Source organism: Lampetra fluviatilis, chromosome 3 (assembly GCF_964198595.1).
Source record: "Lampetra fluviatilis chromosome 3, kcLamFluv1.1, whole genome shotgun sequence".
Lineage (NCBI taxonomy): Eukaryota > Metazoa > Chordata > Hyperoartia > Petromyzontiformes > Petromyzontidae > Lampetra > Lampetra fluviatilis.
In genome coordinates, this window is record NC_136277.1 from 21,896,786 (window position 1) to 21,917,469 (window position 20,684).

The 20,684-nt window shown below is 44.0% G+C and overlaps 2 protein-coding genes across 4 annotated transcripts in view; both read right to left on the bottom strand.

The window, feature by feature from the left end:
- The window catches only part of RNF111 (ring finger protein 111), a 36,692-nt gene extending 36,132 nt beyond the window's left edge, over positions 1 to 560 (bottom strand). For all 3 annotated transcript variants that reach the window (XM_078885061.1, XM_078885056.1, XM_078885050.1), the window contains exon 1: positions 51 to 560. The gene's annotated coding sequence lies outside the window, so the exon portion shown is untranslated. The remainder of the gene's footprint in view (positions 1 to 50) is intronic.
- A 3,629-nt stretch (positions 561 to 4,189) lies between these two features.
- Positions 4,190 to 9,101, bottom strand: CCNB2 (cyclin B2). Its single transcript, XM_078879205.1, has 9 exons — positions 8,881 to 9,101; positions 7,686 to 7,823; positions 7,216 to 7,392; positions 6,604 to 6,771; positions 6,337 to 6,495; positions 5,668 to 5,904; positions 5,439 to 5,579; positions 5,246 to 5,356; positions 4,190 to 4,858 (listed from the first exon to the last, which is right to left on the bottom strand). The coding sequence occupies exons 1-9, from the start codon at positions 8,899 to 8,901 to the stop codon at positions 4,748 to 4,750; spliced, it is 1,263 nt and encodes a 420-aa protein (XP_078735331.1). The 5' UTR covers positions 8,902 to 9,101; the 3' UTR covers positions 4,190 to 4,747.
- Positions 9,102 to 20,684: the final 11,583 nt, after the last annotated feature.

Consider the following 20,684-nt stretch of genomic DNA (forward strand, 5'->3'; position numbering starts at 1 on the left):
GGTGGCGGTGGTGGGGGGGGGTGAGAAGCCCCAGAGAGGCAGGAACCCACCGCCGCGGTGCTCCCCTCCTTGCAAATGGAGCTCTGAGAAGTCTCGCCTCAGCACTCGTCGTTCTTGTGGTTTGTTTAGATGATAAAGGACCGCGTTACGACAGCCGTGAACGAAGCCGCCGACTCGGGTTGGTCGCCGCCGCCGCTGCCGTCGTTGTCGAGGGTGGGGTAGAGAATTCGCGTTTCCCGTCTCCTTTACTCAACACGAAGCGAGCGTCTTTCCTCCCTCTCGCCACTGCCGCCTGTGACGACGATCCATCAAACTCCCGATTTCGACACGACGACTACCACGAGCCTACTCATCATCGCGGCCCTTGTTGTTTTTAACCAACACCGTCGGAAGAAAACTCTCTCTCTCTCTCTCACACACACTCTAGCCACGATCAATGGCCGTGCTAGCGAGAATTGACGACGCCGCTCTCTTCCCGTGCGAACGAGAGGCGCTGTTCCGTGCGCGGTGCGTGCGCGGTGGTTGTGTGTGGAGGGGTCGAGGCGTCTCCTTGTTCGCCCGCCGGGACTGAGGGGGAGGGGAACGACCGCCCACCTACCCCGGTAGACTCCTCCCATTTACCACGAGGCCCCGCCCCTTTACCCCACCCACCACCGGTCACATGATCCATCCCACCAATCCCCGCTGCCCCAACGACGCTGAGTGTGGCCCCTCCCACCCACCGACCCCGATAGACTCCTCCCCCCTCCGTTAAATGACGAGGGGGGCCCCGCCTACCGTTCGCAGGGCTCCTCCCACCTACCCCGGTGCCCCTCCCTCACCTACCCCGCCCACTTTAACCAAAGCCACCACTGGGTCCCTCCAACCTACAACAAAGGTCCCACTCACCCATTCCGAATCCCACAGGCCCAACCCAGGTCGCACCACAACCCCCTTCCCCCTACTATGTGATCACACTAGTCTAGCAAACCGGGGTCCCTTTCCACTTCAGCACGAAGAGCCTCTGCCATTAAGGAAACCGGGGTACCCTCCCACCCATGACCAAGTCCCACCCATTCACCGCCCACCCACTAAGCCATGGACCAGTTCCCTCCGGATCTCACCAACCCACCAACGCACCAGATGAACCCTCGAGCTACAAACCCACACTAGGCCCCACCCCTGGTCCCACCCACCATGTTCTGTATATGAATCCTCAAACCATACCTCTGATTATCCCACTCCACCTCCAAAGCCTCGTGTTCCCACGCACCGCCCCCAGCTGTCACCCATCCCAGGACCCACCCAAAACATGCTGGTTCATCACCCTCCAAGCATCCATTCTGGAGTCTCTCCCACTAACCACAGAGTCCTATTCCATCATCTCCGTGTCCCACCCACCCACAAATCAACCCAATCACCCAGCCCCCGTTCTGTCAACCACGGGTCCAACAAACCCACCTCCACGATTTCCCACCCACCACAATTCGCTCCCTTGTTACCCATCCTGTTGCCTCCCCCCTTCCACTCATGGCCCCCACTGCACATGCTCTACAGCGATTCAACATACCTGTCAACCCATACGGTTTACTCGTATTCTTGTACAGGGAAATGGAGTAAAATTGTTCTATTGTTTTGTGTTTCTCCCTTATGATAGGACTGTAGGATGAACACAGATGTATAAGGGCACGGGTGACCAATAAGGTCTAAATTGGTCTTTGATGAGGTAGGTAGTGATAAGGGGTTGACAGGTATGTATACACGAAACACAAAATACAAAGATTCCCCTTATAGCCATAACATTGTTGGGGCAAGTGCTATTTGCGAGCAACCTTTAGGCAATCACGACACACGAAGGGGTGGGTAGCCAGCACCACACCACCTCTGTCTCTATGGCTGATTACACACCGCACGGTGTTCTTATTTAAGGACGAGTCAACCTAGGGGAGGCCCAGACGTGGTTCAGATATTCGTCAACGATGTTGGCCGTGTGCGCGAATCGAACTTGGTATTTGCCCGGTTTGTAGTGGTGTTCGCTTACCATGACACTACCACTTCCCACGAAACATATATCCCACCGACCATTACTTTCAAATCCTTCCCTCCACCAACCAGGTCCACATCCTTAATCTCAGGCAGGTCTCCTGAACTGTGATTGTATTCTCCTAACAGTATGTCATTAATAGACACGGGTTGGGTTTTTATTTTGTGTTAATCAGTATGCCAAGTGAAGCGTTGGTTGGGAATTTTTGAAAGTAAACAAATGTTGCTCCCAACACGTGGAGTGAAACGTCGAACATGATGGGGAACATACAGAACCCGCAAACACATTTGCGAGTGAAGCAATTTCCCATAGGTTTACAAATAAACTTAATATTCACTTTTGGATTACATTTTATGCCAATTGTACTTTACTATAGGTATCTTTAACATGTAGTTTAAGATTATATATATTTTTTTAATCCATGTTTGGGGCATCACTGAAAAGCCGTTAAATGCCTCGCCTGGTAGCATGGCATGTGTTTGAGTTTCCCTCTCCCCGTGATGGCTTGGATTTTCTCTGGGTCCCTCCGGTTTTTCCTTTCACATTTAGAATCAACATGCGTTTAAGACTATTTGGGCTGCTATGTCCACAAGCCACTTAGATTGATAATTTGTGGCCAGGTCGCTTCTAAAAAAGCTATATAGCTCAGTGGGCTTTACCTGGTAAAAGTGTACTTTTTTGGTATCAGTTCTTGCTCATTTGTGCCCATAGTCGTGTCCATGCATAGTATTCTCATGCGAATGTTGCATGCACACACTGTACCACCTATTTCAACGAACTCACTTAATTTGAAGGGAACCGAAATTAAATCCAATAACCTGTTGCATATATTTGCAATAAACCATGCTCAGAATACAGCAGTTGTAATTTTTACGTATAATTGTCATTTACGTACGCTTACGTAAAAATGTTCTGTGGACATTTGGGGGAACTAAACCTCACGGTTAATATTAACAGTGCCACGTAGGAAAAACCTAAAAATTGCATTTCGTTTGATGCCGTCGAAGCATGTCCGTGTACACAATGCAATGACTTGCCCATCGTGCATTCATGAACAATTTTAAATCGACAACACTGCCACACCAAATTTGGTTAAGCGAGTCTATGACATCACCATACCAGACGCCGGTTTTGAATAGTCTGTCAATTCTGTACATTTTTCCTGTTAGTGGTCACAGGAATAGCACCGAAAATATGGCATTGCATTATCTTAACGTTCATGTCAGCAAGTGACATGGTGTTCCAAAATTGTTTAAGAGGTACAGAATGTTATCCACCTCAATTGATAGCTGGGCCAACGGTCTTTCAAATAGAGGCAAATATTTGCAACGTTAAACTTACCTGTACTAATTTGATGTGGAACAGCCCAGTTAATAGTAAAACGTTTCCGTATTAAATTAATGTAGGTATATACCGCCATTAGATTAATTCTAAAGGTCAGCCAACCGGTAGCCTAAAAATGGTGCAAGTATTTGGTTAAAGTTAAACGGCAAGAGTCAAAAAAGTTCAGACAGAATTAAGGCACCATGGTTCTCATTCAAGCGAGTCGAAGTTAGCCAATTTAAATAGTTTTATTGTAAATTGGAACCATTAAGAACAAGGTTAGGGCGACGTTAATAGAAAACCTGCACCATCTTGAAACTGGAGAGAAATCCAATACACCTAAATTAGGCATGAATTCAGGATACATCTGTGCTATTTTTTTTATGAAAGTATTTTCAGTTCAAGTTAAAATGAAAAGGTCCTTTGGACAAACCGCGTTATCTGCTGTCAAATAAAACAACGTCAAGCCATCACTTGCATGCCCTCACGACTTAATGCTGCAAGCTAACGTGGGTTAAGGCATCAATTCAGTTAGCTAAAAATTCCATTTTCCTGCATGCCTGTAGACATCATTAACCACCAATAGCAAATGTACAGCAAAGGTGTTGGCAAAGATGGCTCATCAGAAACAAATGTGGGAATTCGGTTTACAGCATGTCGTAAGTTTATTAAGAAGGCGAGTCAATTTTAAATTATCTTAATGTACACATCACCAAAAAGAATAAAAGATGTCGCAAATCGCATGCTAACCAAGCAGTAATCGAGCATTAAAACCAGTTTGCATACATACCCTTACAAATCCTAAACATTTTCACACCATTATCACATTTTCTAGGACCAGGCTAACGTTACTGGCACCAGACTTATATTAAAAGTTCAATACTGAACGGTCAAAGCATTGAAGCTACTGTGTTGGGCAAAAGTTTCCAAGGTTGAAGTGTCAGGCTGCCCATTAGGCTCCAAGGTCAAATGTGCTCATTCAACTGCAACTTGGCACGAATTAGTCGAACCAAACGCCTGACGTGGCCAGTCAAGCTATTAAGAATACGCTTGACCATTAAAAGTCAGTTTCTGAAATGCAGGAGAATTGCGCAAAGAAACGTCATTTTATTAAAGCGAAATCAATAAAAATCAGTAAAAGTACAGAATGTAAAATAGATGAAATAAAAGTGGAAATAAAAATGCATTCTAAAGATGGCAGGCTATATACACACACCAGCACATGGTGCTCAACAGTACACCTAGTGGCTCGGCAGCCATCCTGCGAAGTCTCATTACAAAAACTTTTCAACATTAATCAAGGGCATCAAGTCAACTGGCTTATTAACTTCCAGCACAATGGCGGAAACCTTGCAGCCACTCCAAGTCTTTGCTGCACATTGGCGTTGGAATAAAGCTGTTTTACTTCTTCTCAAGATGTGGCTTTGCCAGGTCCTTCACCAGCTGGCACTTGAGTTGAGAAATTTTGCTGATGCTCATCATCTTGGTGCTGGCGTACTTGTTTCTCGTGGCCTGGTAAAAATGTCAGGGTTTTACCAAGAGACAAAGGCATTAAAAACACTTTACCGTTAATCTGTTAAGGTACCATTGCTCAACCCAAACATTAGGATTGGCTGCTGGTAAGGCATTAGTTATGCAATGGACCTTCTACTGCTAGAATTGAAATTAATAATGCCAAAACACTTGCGCAGCTACATTTGGGAAAGGGTTGTCCATTTTTCATTAAGACAATTTAGAATTTGCGTCAGTCAGTAAGGACCCCCCCCCCCTGCTGTAATTGGGGTTTATTAAATTACCCATCCAATTTTTCTCAAAAAGCTGCAACTATGAATAAACCCATTGCCAAGTAACAGGTTTAATTAACACAAGCACACGCTGTGCCAATTAACAATCACGTACCATTTGCTTCGTCACTCCCTCATTGACCTTCACTACATTCTTAGCAAGATGCTGGATAATAGGCATTAGGTCTTCTTCAGTGTAGGTCGTGTAGTATTGCAAATCCAGATTCTGAAAAGGCACAAGTACAAAATAGTCAATCATTGTTGAACAAGGGTCGTAACATTTTGCATTGACAACGTCACAGTCATACCCATTTGGAATCGTCCATGAGCTTCTGGGAGAGGTAGAGGGCAGCAGCAGCAATCTGAGATGGATGGAAGTGCACCATGTGGTAGTCAACCAGGCTGAGCTCCATCAAGTACTTGGCCAAGGTGTGTTTATCTGCATCAACCTAAAGGCAAAAGGAATTCCAAACATTATGCAAAATATTACAGCCTGTTAAAAGGATATGAAAAAAGGGGTAAAGTGCAAAAACTCACGCTGCCAGCCTTGGATGCCCGACGAAGGAAGTGTAGTGGGAGGGGGCGTCCAAGGTTGAACTTCAGCCCCAAAAGTATAGCCTGCTCCATGGCACGGATTTGAGCCTTTGTGTATGCATGGTCCGTGATGTAAACAAAGTCCTCCACCTCTGGGGAGTACATCTCCTCGTACTTGGCTGCAATGAACATTGCAGTCACACCCACCAGCTGCAGGCTTCCACTCAGCACCTCGTGGTTCTGCAAGACATGGATTTAACAGCCAAATTAGACCAAGGAACTCTGCAATTCAAAAGTTAAGTCATGGGCCAGTTGTAAACTTCATCTGATGACTAGGGATGAAAATCTAGCATTATGGTATTCACTTGAACTACCTACAAGTTGCAATTTAAGAGACTTGGGACGATTAAGAATCTCACCATGTGTGTGTCAACTTCTTGTAGCATTAAAATTAGAAACAACTGCACCACTCCAATATCAGATATGTACTGTACTAACGTTTCAGTATGCATACCACCTTCCAGCATTAAAAAGAACAACGTACACTAATTTAATAACCACATTTGAAGCCCATGCTGTACACAAAAGTCAACTTCAGGATGTAGACACAAAACAATATAATGTGCAGTTTGCAATTACGGTACTTTACAAGGCTGAAAAAACAGGCACAACCTGCAGGTAGCGGTCAATGATGGAAACGGTGAGGTACAGAGTCTCCTGCAGCAGCCGAAACTTCATTTGGACCTGTACAAGCCAGTCAACGAGGATGGAACGCATGCGGCCATTTATCTTCTTTCCCTCCAGGTAGTTGGCTTGAACAAATTGTTCTTTCTAAAAAAGGAAACAAATGTGATGCATTAGTATAAAATTACACCTGCTTGTCCTGAAAGTCATTTTTTAAATTTGTTTGTAATATATTGCTTCAGCTCAAATCATCACCTCCAGGGTCTTCATGTAAACATAGATGTCCTTCACATATTCACTGCACAGCTGGGGGTTCGTCGCATCTTCCGCATCAATGTCCTGGATATTTATCAGTGCATCAGAGAAGGCTTGGCAGAGGTCTTCCTCCTTCTGAGAGATGTCCATAGCAACGGGCGAGGGCATCTGCAAATAAAAGGGATTTCATTTCAAAGGATGGCCAAAGTTAAGGATAAATAAAAAATAGCAGTAGAGCAGTTAAAGTAAACTTGGTGTAGACTATTACACTTCCTATGGGTTGAACTATTTGGCAACATGCAATGTCAGGCATAAAATGCATCGTGCGTCTCAACAAAAGCGTAAATATGGACAAACGGTGCAAATTAACGTTTTAATTAGAAAAAGCAACTGCTCATCGTCATTACATTGCCACTTGCACACACATTATTCCCATTTCAAAGTGTGAGTCGGTGCTATTGAAATAGGCCAAATGATTTGGTCATCCCACACCAGTACTAAGCAAACATGGTAAACATTAAGGATACCAAAACAGCCCAAAGATCATTTCGGTAAATTTGTTTAAAAAACAGAGCATCATTACACTTGTGCCTTATCAAGTGGACACCCTACCTTTTCGAGCAGGATTCTTGCAGGCTTGCAAGCTGCCACAGGGGCAAGTGTAACCACGGGCACAACAGGAGCAGCAGGCACGATAGGCGCAGCAGCAGCAGGAACGAGCGGCACCCTCACCACGGTCGACTTTGATCGGACCACTCTTGGCACCCGCTTGGCTACTGGCTCCTTAATCTGTGCAAAATGAATACAATAAGCACCCGAAATGTTTCAAATAACTTGTACGTGTATACGACTGCATTCAAATACATCTAAATCGAATATCCACCGAGGGGGTGTTCATAAAAGCGTTCTTTAAAAGATGCAGATGCTTCAAATAAGCCAAATTACACCAGTCTGTTTTTAAGAACACGCCAATAGCATTTCATACACCACTCTTACTTTTAATGTCAGTTCAATTTCACCCACGCGAACACATGGATGGGCTGAAGGGTGAGTGTGCACGTGCGGATGTGGGCGTTGTAGACCTGCATCGTCTTTTTGTCGATCGCCTTGTTGGTATTGCTGCTGATATCACCGAGTGTCGCCCGCGCGGTCGGCTTCAGCTGTAGGCTGCCCTTCCTCGTCAGCCTGCCGGCCAACGCATTCTCAGAGGTTTCAACAGCCTGCAATTTAGGAGAAAAGGGGGACGCGGCTTTCAATACAAACCCATAGAAACTGAAAACACTGGACTACACTGCATGCGTTTGCGGGAATGTGTGAGCTCTATTGTCGATTCGGGGTCGCCAATGAATGTTAAATGGTTTAGATATTGCGGCACTAGCCACAACGTAGTACCGCAGACTAAAACGATTGTTACGCATAAAGCGCACATCAGCTCGGCTACCGGGATACGTGCGTTCATTAGAACGACATCGCACAAACGCTTCTGTTCACGTGCACATCGCTACCAGTATACTACAAAACCAATAAAAGACGTGAAATATGCACCTCCAGGTTTAGCATCATAAAAGTCCGCAACTATCTAGAACTTTAGGTACAGCAAGCAGCGCGACCTCGTGCAGAGTACACCGCCACACCCCAGTGAGAGGGCCTCGCGGACCTATTGTTTAAAACCCAAGTGGCATCATTTGAATTTTAAAGCCATCATTAAGGCTGCACGTCCAATAGGAAACCTATTTTCATGTAGAAACTAAAGACAAACGCAAGCTTTATGAACACGCCATGCTTTCGCCAGTTCTGAAAAGCAACGTCCGAGACATTATATTATTATACATTTAAAAACCACATTTCAACTAGTTCCAAACACCATAGGACTTAAGCTAGGTTAAATTCGCCGTGTCGATGGGTTAAATGTGGACAATTTAAAGGTTCCATATCCCACCCTACATAAGCAATCCCATTACATAAAAGGCAGACACGAAGACAACGCTTTTATAAAAAAAAAAAAATCGACGGAGCCAATAAAATAAAAACCCATATCAGGTCACTTATAAAAGCAGTCCAGGACCACGCATCGCTCCACTACCATCAACACAGTAAAGCCACTAACAGAACAGTAGAACAAAAACCTCATCCGTTAATCTTAGACAATACATTGGTGGCGTCGTTAAATGGGCCCTTTTCAGAGCACAACTAATGCCCACACCACCAAGTACTGTACTAGCATTATTAAACATCGTCGCTATTACCCCACCACCACAATCGAACCAAAGTACTCACGGCAGCACGACGAAGAGCCATGTTTGGAGGCTCGCTTGTGTCCCTCAAAAGAAATATAACGAAGCTGCTACTGCTGCTGTGGTGTAAAAAAACGAATAGAGTACTAATATGATCTTTCAAACAGTCTACTTTGTCAACGAAACAGAAGCCGAGGACGTGTTGCTACTGCCACCACCATCAAGCAAGGACAAGCCGCGACTGATCTCCTCGTTCCTCGTTGCCGCTCGGGCTCAGATTCAAATATGCGACGCCGCGCCCTGATTGGTCGCCGTGGCCGGCCAGGTTTGATTTCGATTGGCTGGCGAGTCAACGGTCGGATACGTTTCCATGGCGACGCCAATTTCCGCTCGTTACGGCGGCTCGAGGGTGGACGATACAAAAAAATTGGGGGGGGAGGGGTTCGGAGCTAATTTAAAATCGCGTTTTTAAATAAAATAAACAATTGTGACGATTAAATTCTGATTTAAAGCTTTCGTGACTGCAGGGATGCATGTTCTTGGTTCTTTCGATAAAACAATACAAATTCTCATTTATTTATATTTTTTATTGTTTAATATTGATATTATTTTATTATTTCCCTTCTACGTGACTTTACCGAAAGAACCAAGAATATAATTGTGCCGATTGTAAATTAACAGTTGATTGTGTAAACGTGCACCCCGTTTCAAATAACGCACGCTGCGCTCCTTTAATGGTTAATGTCGCAATTTGTCCGATGCAAGGCAACTTGTTCGGTTGCCTTTAATTCTTTTAATCGACCGGCTGCCACTTCAGTGAAGCGTGCAACACGTGGCGATGTGGCCGCACAACGCCACCAAGCTCGTTACTCTCACTTCACGTGTCGTGGTTCTACACGTGCGGCTGTGTTTAAGATAGTTCAAATCTAGAATATAAGATAGTTCAAATCTAGAATATAAGATAGTTTTCGCAATGTTTCAAGGGGAGGGGAGTGGTGGTTGATTGAACCTAAACCGAGAACGTTGAAACCGAATCAGCACGTGGGAGGAATTAAGTTGTATCACGTTCTAATTTAGTATCGTACAGGACGGTATATTACAACATGAAACATGGTTGTACTTATGTATTAAGACGAATTCGTCAAACGCTGTGGATCTAGTACACACTAGCACAATGGTTTAACTTGCCAATGGTAAATTATACCGTGTGTCAAGCAAACGCCTCTCGACTCTGAACCCATTCATTTCGTGACAGTCTCACCAAACATTTATCTTACTACTAGATTTGAAGCTTTCGTGACTGCAAGGATTCATACTCTTAGGTTTTTTCGGTAAAGTCACGTAGGTAAAAATAAGTAATACAAATAATAATAATAATAAAATAATAAATGCTTTTATTATTAATATAAATATATTATTAATAGAAATAATAATAGAAACAAAATAATAAATGATGTTTTATTTTTATGTTGAATAATAATAGAAATTAAATAATACATGATTTATTATTATTTCTATTATTTTTATTATTTATTTTTACCTACGTGACTTTACCGAAAAAACCTAAGAAATAAGAATTAGTATTATTTCTCTTATTTTAATAATAACAAATCATACATTTTTTTATATTATGTTAATAATAATACAATAATAGAAATCTTACTTTTTCCTATTTTTATTATTTACCTACAGAAAAAATAACCTAAGAGTATGTATCTTACTACACGCGTTGGCACCACCAACACGTGTCCTGTGTACAGTACTTGTTGATTTGAATGCTGTAAGTACGTGGTGAGTACAGGAAGTATGTGTTATGCATTATAAGCCCTGCGAGAAGTTGGTTATTTTCGGTAATTCCGGTTTCCTATCCCAAAGAGCCCAATGAATTGGGCCAACTTCCCAAAGCAGGACCCTACATAAAACATATACCCTACGTGCTATAGCGAGACACTTCTAAGAGGATACAAAGTGTGACAAAGTGCGTTCACGCATTTAAAGTGCTCCACGTGCCGCCCGTCTTACACCACGCACTGCTCGAATGGTGTAAGAGCTTAGCGAGACAAGTTTAATTAGCAGTGTTTTACTGTGTAAATATGGGTGGGTTGGGATGTCCCTACACCCGCTTTTATCGCTACTTATTGATCGATAAAACAGTAACAAAGCCTGCCCGCCCACCCCTTAACAGTTTAAAGGTTTGAAAACGTGGGAAATGTGCAAGTTGTAAAACACAACTCACAAGGGCAATTAGTGACATCAACGAACATAATAACAAAATATAGTTGTGAGTAATTTCTTTTTAAATCCCCCACCCATAAAAAGTTGCGTTGGGGTTTTTTTTCCAAAGGAACATTTTGCCATTTAAAGTGTGACGTCATCGCACGGCTACGCCCCCCCCCGTTCGTCACCAGCGACAATGACGTCACGCGCTCCTTCACGATTGCGTCACGCAACAAGTATCGTGGCGATGGCGTCATGTTCGTGTGGATGTCAAGCATGCTTGATGACGTCATGCACTTTTACTTGTTGACACCCAGGCAGGACTTTTGTGCCCCTTCTCCTGAGCTGTCATTTGTGGCCAGGTCGCTTCTGAAAAATGAGTTAATAGCTCAGTGTGTGTGTGTGAGTTAGATCGCGTAAATATAAATGTGTCGTCAACCCACCACCACCACCCGACACAGCCAATCTGTAACGTTTGTCACGTGAGCAAAACGTGCCAATTAGTTACTATAATCTTTGGTTCTTTCGGTAAAGTCACGTAGGTAAAAAAATGTAATTAATTTTATTTAAAATGTTTATTTTATTTTATACCTACGTGACTTTACCGAAAGAACCAAAGAGTATGGATCCTTGCGGTCATGAAAACTTAAATTTGTTACTAGTTCAGCACACCGGTGTGTTGGAGAGCAAACCCACGCGCCAGCTGCAATGCGGTGACCCCTGACTGCCAAGAGTGAGAAGCTTCAGCTGGTCACCGGTGAACCTGGAACGTTGTGCCGACGTTGATCCAACCACATGCCAACGTTGGCATATGCATTTAGATAGTTTTGCTGCTATAAATGTCCACGTGATAAGCCACTTTGTTGAGCTATCATTTGTGGCCAGGTCGCTTCTGAAAAATAAGTTAATAGCTCAGCGTGCTTTACCTGGTAAGATAAACATATTCTTGGTTCTTTCGGTAAAGTCACGTAGAAGAGAAACAATAAAATAATGAAATATCTATACAATACAATTCTCACGTTTCGATTGCAACACAAGCAATCATCATCGGGTGTGAAACCCACAGCAAGAATTTGTTTACCGAAAGAACCAAGAATATGAATCCCTGCAGTCACGAAAGCTTTAAATCAAAAGATAAACATAGCTTAGTTTTACTTGTAAAAATGTTGGAAGTGATTTGTTTACATTTCCTATACTTTGTACTCCCATCGTGTTTTTGTATTTGTTGTTGTAACGTTCTGACCCGCCCCTACTGGACATCTGGGAAACAGAGCTTTATAGCTCATCGGATTCCTCCAGTATAAACACATTCCGATTAAGATATTTTACTGGTAAATAAAAAAAATAAACGGTCGCAATATCAGAATATTTGTTGCTGCACTTAATTGCACAAACATTCCAGGTCTGAGAATTAAGATATCAATTTCACTGTCATGTGACTAAAATCACTCTCGGTATGCAAGATCAAGGTACTGCCCCCTACTGTGTGTGAACCACGTGGCACTTGAAGGCCTCTGTGATATCTTCTTCCGCGGGCTGTTCTGTAACACAAAGGGTTGGGGTGTCACTGCTCTGCGTGCGATTACCGGATAGATTCTTTGTCTAATGACATGATGCCCATCGTGCAATCGGGATAACATTGGGGTTGTAACTTGACATGCGTTTTAGAACAAAACATAGTTGGAAGCTTTTAAATGTATCCCAAGACGTTCCATCATAGCTCTCTGAGTGACGTCGCCACATTGAACATTCACGATGTCACTGGTAGCAATCAGGACGCACGAGACGGTTAGTTTAAAGTGTTTACTTTTTTCATGAGCAAAGCTTCAAGCTCCTGTTTGACATTAAATGTCTCTTATAAGTATTTGTTTTTTGGGGTTACTCGTTTAATGTTTAGGCAGCCCATAGACTGAAATATTATACTCATCATGCTATTGCACTTGACAATATGTTACATATGCATGTATGGTTCCAGTGATTATTGTGAACAAATGACGAAAACAGGCCAAGTGACCGCGGCAGCAAACGTGCAGGGCTTTAATAAGAGACAAATTCCAATTAACAGTGTCAAGTCTTTGTAGACTGTGAAAAATTTAATGTTTTCAGCAAAAGTTGACGCAGTCATCCAAGCTCTCACAAACTGCGACCGAAATAGAACACATTTAGAATTAATACAAAATTATGTACAAACTCAGAACAGCCACATTGAGATTACACGAAGAAGGAGTTTAAAACATATTAAAAGCGAGTGGAACAGATGGGCATTCTTGCTGTCTGTGCTCGATGCACTACTGGGATGAAAGCTTTTACCACATTAATGCCATGCATCACCTTTGTACCTCCACTGCCCTTGACGCCCACACACATCCTAATTTCATCTCTACATCATCACGCTCATTGACCTTCAGGAAATCCCATTTCCCCCACCTGCTTTTCATATGCACTGCAGTGGCTGCAATATGCACAATGCGTGTCACCACTAGCCGCCTTCCACTGGTGGCCGAGGTGTTCCGACGTCGCTGAAATTGCCCCTGGGGTCTCTGCAGCTTGTAATGTGCATTTTTGCCAGGACCTGTTCACTGATTTCATCGTTCCATCTCATCCCTTTGGTCGTCCCCTCAAGCGTGTTCCATCATCTCTTGTCTGCACCTATTGATTCACAGTTGTCTCCCGCAGCATCCAATTTGTCTGCTTCTTGTGCCACTTTTTTTTATTTTCTAAATGCTTTAACAAAGGTCGTTATTTTTGCGAGGCTTTTGCTTGGCAACGTAACACATGCAAATTAGAAAAATGTAAATGTGGAATGACAATTCTAAATCCACCACCTTCATCGATAACACGAGAATTGGGAAAAAAATCATTAATGAATTATCGTTCAGATTTATGATTCAATGCAAGATTAAATATTTGTTTTTCATTGCGGGGAATGGTGGTACCTCTGTTGGCTGTTGAAGTAACGTTAAACTGTTACAAACAATACACAAATGTATAAACTTGTATACTTAAATATGCCTTGCGAAGGCATTTGTGAACTAGATTTCAATCGAAGCATCGTCCCACAAATTGACTGCTGTCTTATGACAGGATACTACAAGACAATACTGTTATAAGAAAACTTTTCAGGTTATGGCCCTTCTGGCAAAGCAGTCTGTAAATGTTTGTATATTTATTGTATCACCTTGTATATGCATGGAATTATATTTGAAATATAAAGTCACATTAAACACTGGTAAATGGCTTGTACTGCCGCAGACAAGTACAATCTTTACAGGAATAATTACATTCCTTTCAGGATTACACTTCCCATCCATAAAAGGTAACATTTTTGCAGGTGGTGGTGCACGTCTGTAATCCAGCACTGTGGAGACGAGGGTAGATGGCTCACACAATTGTTATGAAACAAATGTTGGCATTAAAGTGCCATACCCTGGCTTGCCAGGAGAAGGAGGGACAGCAAAGGCGGACTTCACCTGTTCCATCCGTATGGAAGAAGAGTGTTTTCCCCTTGCATGTGTAGTGGTGATACGCGCTGGGTGTATACGTCGTGTGCCAGCGCGTATGTACGGGTGTGTGTGTGGTGACGCGCGCTGACGGGGAGGAGCAGGCGTCAGTGCGCGGGTGGGGGTAGTGCTGCTGATTGGCTGTGTGCCGGTGACGCGCTGAGAGGGAGTGATCGGGTGGCAGCGCGGTGTGATTGGTCGGGGAGTGGAAACACGCGCTGGGGCGGAAACGGATCGTAGAGATAGCGCGTGGTGATTGGGTAACTGAGGAGCGGTGCCGACGTTGAGGTCCGCATCCGCTCCGTCTCCCGGGAAGAAGAGATATATAAGGTGATGCACAGAGGAGTAGGGGGGCAGAAGTGGAACCATCTAAGAATGAAGACGAAGGTGCAGAGATAGAGCCCGGAGAGGAGAGTAATGGAGAGGAGAGTAATGGAGAGGAGAGGAGAGTAATGGAGAGTAGAGGAGAGTAAGGTATAAGTGTGTAGCCAGAGAGAGAGAACGGTCTACACGAGCTGAGTAATGTATAGTGTGTAGCCAGAGAGAGAGAACGGTCTACACGAGCTGAGTAATGTATAGTGTGTAGCCAGAGAGAGAGAACGGTCTACACGAGCTGAGTAATGTATAGTGTGTAGCCAGAGAGAGAGAAAGGTCTACACGAGGCGAGTATGCATACGGTGTAGCCAGAGAGAGAGAGAAAGGTCTACACGAGCCGAGTATGCATACGGTGTAGCCAGAGAGAGATGCAAAGTCTACACGAGGCGAGTGGAGAGTGTAGCAGAGGCGCAGAGTCTACACGAGACGAGAGAAGAGTGTAGCCGAGGCGCGGAGTCTACACGAGGCACAGAGAGCCAGCAGCACAGAATCTAAGAGAGTCAAGAGAAGCGTAGGGCGGAGAGAAGAGGTCACGAGTTGTACCGTTGTATGGTGACCGCATTGTGAAGAAGAGAGGCCACGCGTTGTATCGTTACAAGTCAAGATTTAATAAAAGAAGTGTGTTCCCGTCAAGGAGTTTCCTGCCGTCATTTTCCAATACTTCACATGTATGGCTTCTCCCAGGGCTCTGCTTTCTTCCCACATGTAAGCACGTATTAATTGAATTACACCTTAATATATCGTGGACCAAACACTTGAGGGGTAGTTTGGCCCTGCCTCACTACCTGGCTGCCCTTTCCCACTCGTGCCATTGAGTCGTTCTCTGTCTTCGAGAGCGAGCAAATACTATACGCATTGCAAGACTATATTATTATTACTCAATACCTGACACCACTTGGAGCTAATGTTTAAACTACCAAGAGGCCATTCTGTTCGAAGGGTGGACATTTTCCGATGCTTTAAACATCAACGTTTACACTCTAGTTGACAGACACCTTTCTAGACAGCCACACTCCGTTATTCAGTGACCAGATTATTCGTGAATTCGTTTTTTCCGGGGTTGGCAAAATCCGGAATTCTCTTCCAAATATCCGGGTGGGGGGGGGGGGTGCATGGCCATCCATATATCCGGGGGCCAAGACCACAGTTAAACGGAGTTATTCGGCAAATATTTCTAATTATCCGGGATCAGGACCACGGATAAATGTAATTATTCGGCAAATAATTTCAAGTATCCGGGGTTGTCAACGGTAAAGTGAGTGAAAAGACCCGTGGATCGCCCCCTGCCGCCAAATAAAGTATGGGCGCAAATGCCAATGTGGCGTTTTTTGCACTTCATTATTGAAGGTGTTCGCCCGTCGGGGGCTCTCCTAACGTGATGATGGCGAGCAAGCTCCCTTCACATACCCAACCCTCGGAAGCAATTGCCCAATTTCAGCAGCACTCGCATCGCATTGCACACAGTGCTGCATTCACTCCCAGGCACCAGTCCTGCATGCTGCTGTGTCGCCGGAGTGTTTTGCACATTGCTTGAATACAAGTACCTGATGGACGGATCGTGAAAGGTAGCTTTTGCTTGCCAGAATTTGATTCCACCCTGCTCTTAGAACCAAGACACACAAGCACGGCCATGTTTCCCCTACTGATCCCTCACTTGATGTATTCCCTTTCCGATTTAAAGAATTTTCTTTCTTTCTTTTTTCCTCCTCTATCTATTCAACCTTTTTTGTTGTTGTTTTTCAGTCGTCGCGCAGTCGGCATTCGTCGGGGTTTTTTTTTTGCGGTTTGCGTCGATGACCGACGGCCATGTCTGAGTGGGAGTTGATGGAGACATTCCTTAGAAAGTGGGGGACGACCACCAGATGCATACCTGTCAACCCCTAATCAGTGCCCTACCTTATTACAGACCAATTCAGACCTTATTGATCACCCCGTTCCCTTATAATTATCAACGTTCATCCTAAAACGTCCCATCACAAGGGAGAAACACAAAGAAACAGACAAAACACATTTTGCCCGTATTGAAACGGCTGTACGCCGTGTGGACCTGAAAACTAAATTTCCCTTTACAAGAATACGGGGTAAACAGCATGGGTTGACAGGTATGCAGATCCGCAGTCCAAGGAGATTCCAGTCGAGACTCGTGGACACGGCTAGGGACACTGTGAAGGTCAAACGTAGTGCCAATCCCTCGCTCAGTCTGACCAACGGGAAACACAACATTCATTTCGGACATCTTTTGGAGCAGCATTGCAGAGTTGACTTACTCTGCAATGCCGCTGGATGATTTCTATAAGTCGAATCCCCACCCCTCCCCCCATGCAAGGGGAGGGAGAGGGCTTATGGAATATTGTGTGCAGTTGACGTGACGAGCGAGAGATAGTGGGGCGCGCTGAGTAAAACCTGGGGTGTCCTGAGGCCCTCCAGTGACAGGAGTGAGAAGACAACGCATGCGCAATGCCCAACTTTGACAATTTGATTGAATGATAACCACTCCTGTGTTGTTCTGTGGCGAGGATCACAGCCCCAAAAGCGAGACACGGTGGGCATGTGTTTACACCTCTCTGATGCCCACGACACTGTGCGGCATCATGGGGCCGTCCATAAATGAATTCACGAACCTGGGGGTGGGGGGGGGTCAGACATTTGTGACAATGTGTGACGAGGGGGTTTGAGAAGTGTGACGTCACATCAAAATGCGCAACTTTAAATAAATATAGAATTGTTATAACAACACTAATTGTTATAAAAACACTCCTATAACATCAGAGTGCAGCGCTACAATGACAATAGTATAAAGCGATTTGAAGCATGTTTTATTTTCAAAATGGAAATATGGTTTTGGAGGGGGGGGGGCAGAGCTTTGTGACGTCATATTTGAGGGGGGGGTCTGACTGTTTGTGACGCCGTGTGACGAGGGGGGGGGTCAAAAATCGTCCAAAATCGCGTGACATCATTTATGGACGGCCCCTTGGCCAACATCATCAGATGCTGTTCTTTGCGATAGACCTATTCGACAGCAGACACAGCCACGAGATCATTATGAGCAATGGCCTCCTTCCAAGGCTCCGTGCAAGCACCTTCACTATTTAAAACACGTATATAAGTGACTTGCCATGTACATCATCTTGTAAGTTCATATATGCAGATGACGTAGCCCACCTTGCTGCATAAGGCCCAAACCTCGAGAACTTAGACAAATACTCTAACAGCTGATGTCACCTGTTTTGGAGGAATATTTCAGTCGCTGAAGAGTCCGACAAACTATAATTATCTGGGGTTATTCGTGGTCATTCCCCCACGGATAAACGAGTGAATCCCCGTTTTGGACCCCAGATATCAGGAACCGAGGTACCCACCCCTCCATTTACCCCGGATAAATGGAGTGTGACTGTAACGCCTGCAATGCCACTGGTATGTTGTGAGAGTTTGCCTCTTGATAGGGGAAATCACTGTTGTCATCACCATTTGTAAGACATTCTCATTCAGGCACAATGTTTTTAAAAAATGATAGTCTACAAACGATAATGTAATGCTCTTTACTAGGTATTTGAACGTCTTCAATCGTGCAATAGTTAGTCAGGTATATAACGTGGAATCTAGAGGTCATGTCCACGGTTATTGATGTTACCACACCTCGAAATTTCCTTCTTCCTTCTGCTAGATTCCACTGCGGTTGCAAAGTCGCCATCCGACCCCCAATGTCTGCTCTTACTGTATTCCACAATCCTTAGATTTCTTAGGTTACCGACCTCTGCATAACCACTTATACTTCTGTATTAAATAACCTTGCCTTCCACTTTGTGCCTCACTCATCATAACATACTTTTCCTGATTACATCTACTGCCCCTTTAATGCCATATTCCAGAAATTAACTTCCAACGCCGCTTACCTTATCCTGCCATAAAATCCCGAACAACCGTCTTTTTGCACAGCAAAGTAACCATTTAGCATGGGGTTATTACCAAATTCGACAGATCATAACACAAGTCGTGTATGACCAGAATTGTAAGACTACGTTGACACCAGGCACAAGTTAGCGGGAGTGCATATTCATTTCTGTAGCGCCTTACAATTCAAGGAAAAATCTAGTTGAATTCAAACACGTCTCTGTACATCAGCCATGACGTGTGCAGCCAAGGGTTAAATACTGCAACTGCATTTTTTGGCAGATGTCAAAACACCCCCCTGGCCTTTTGGACTCACCCATCGTAAATGCATCCCACCTGTCTGTCCAAGGCACAGTTTAATGGCCAGGTGCATCAAGTTAATATTGGGTGAATCAAATACGTTTTTTCAGGCTGTTTCGCCATTTCACGTTTGCCTACTCCCATCTTATAATAACATACCTTACTTGTCAAATCATATGTAATGCTATTTTCCCATTTTGGCCTTGCAATGCTATTGGTCCTCACCTACGTATGAGATGTCATATTGTTTTACAAAATGTGTTTTTATTGTCTTATAAGTAAAATTTAACATTCCAAATATACCCATTTGGTATTTACAGTTTGTTTTGAAGTGCCTTGTGGCATCTGCTTTGCATCACTGTCAAGTTAAATTTTGCGGCCTACCCACAGGTGACGCATTATATTCGGTGACCAACACCAGATGCATATCGAAGCAGCTTTGCAGCCGTTGTGTGAATTCCACGTGAGGGACATCGAAGTCTTCATAAGGGGGGAAGAGGGAACATTACATGAAAATTACAGTATTTGACATCAGCATCATCATTGACTTATTTCTATCTACTAACGTCACCATCCCTCTAAGGTAGATGTTGAACTTACGTAGTCAACTGCTAATCGGAGATGCGGGGGGGGGACAACAAACTCGACACAAAAAGCAGTTCTAAAGAAATTAGTTTTCAATCTAGATTTCAAGGTGCATAGCTCCGGTGACTTCCTAATATGGGAATGATGGCACCTCTCCGTCTCCACGGTGGTCATCCTTTCAGGCGTATTTTCTCCTTTGATTGAAATTTTGTCTGATCTTGTCCATCAGCCACCATCCCTTTTTTGCAATGTGTCCTGCCCAAGCTTGCTTATTCTTATAAGTCAATGTAATACCTCTAATTTAAATTCCCTGTTGCAAGTGGTCTCTCAATGTAATTCCAATCATGCATCATGCCATGCTCCTTAGTGCACTTCAAGGTTCTAATACATTTTCTGTTTATTATCCATATACAATAGCAGTTATAAAGGAAAGTTTTAGATTCTGTTGTTCAAGCCTTTAATTAAAAAATTTTGAACCTTTATATACGGTGCTTTTTTCAGAAGATTTTTGCTGGTTTTTCCTGGATGTTTCTGTTGCGTGTCGTCACTTTAAGATGTTCTTTGTTCATGTTTCTGTTTGTTGCGCTTGCACCCGAGTCAAGAGCCGCATGGCTCGCAGAGCTATCTCCATACAGTATATATAAAAGGCAAAGTTGTGATTATGTGTGTCTGTTCATAATGTTTAGCGTACTTCCCGACATGCAACAAACTTGAAATTTGCCATGTGGGTACTTTCCAGAATGTACACCTTGCAAAAATTATAAAAAGACACTTTTTGGGGGGGGGGGGGGGCGCAATAATGCATATATTTTGCACGGCAAGTGAGCTGTGACGTCACATCTGTCATGTAACCCGTGTGCGGAAGCGTCACGCAGTGTGCCTGCTCATGTCACGCATCCCCCCCAACTCTCCGCAAATGTGTTGCAGGTCTAAGGTGTTCTTCGCGAAGCATTGCTTTATTCTTTGAGTCGTTTACTGC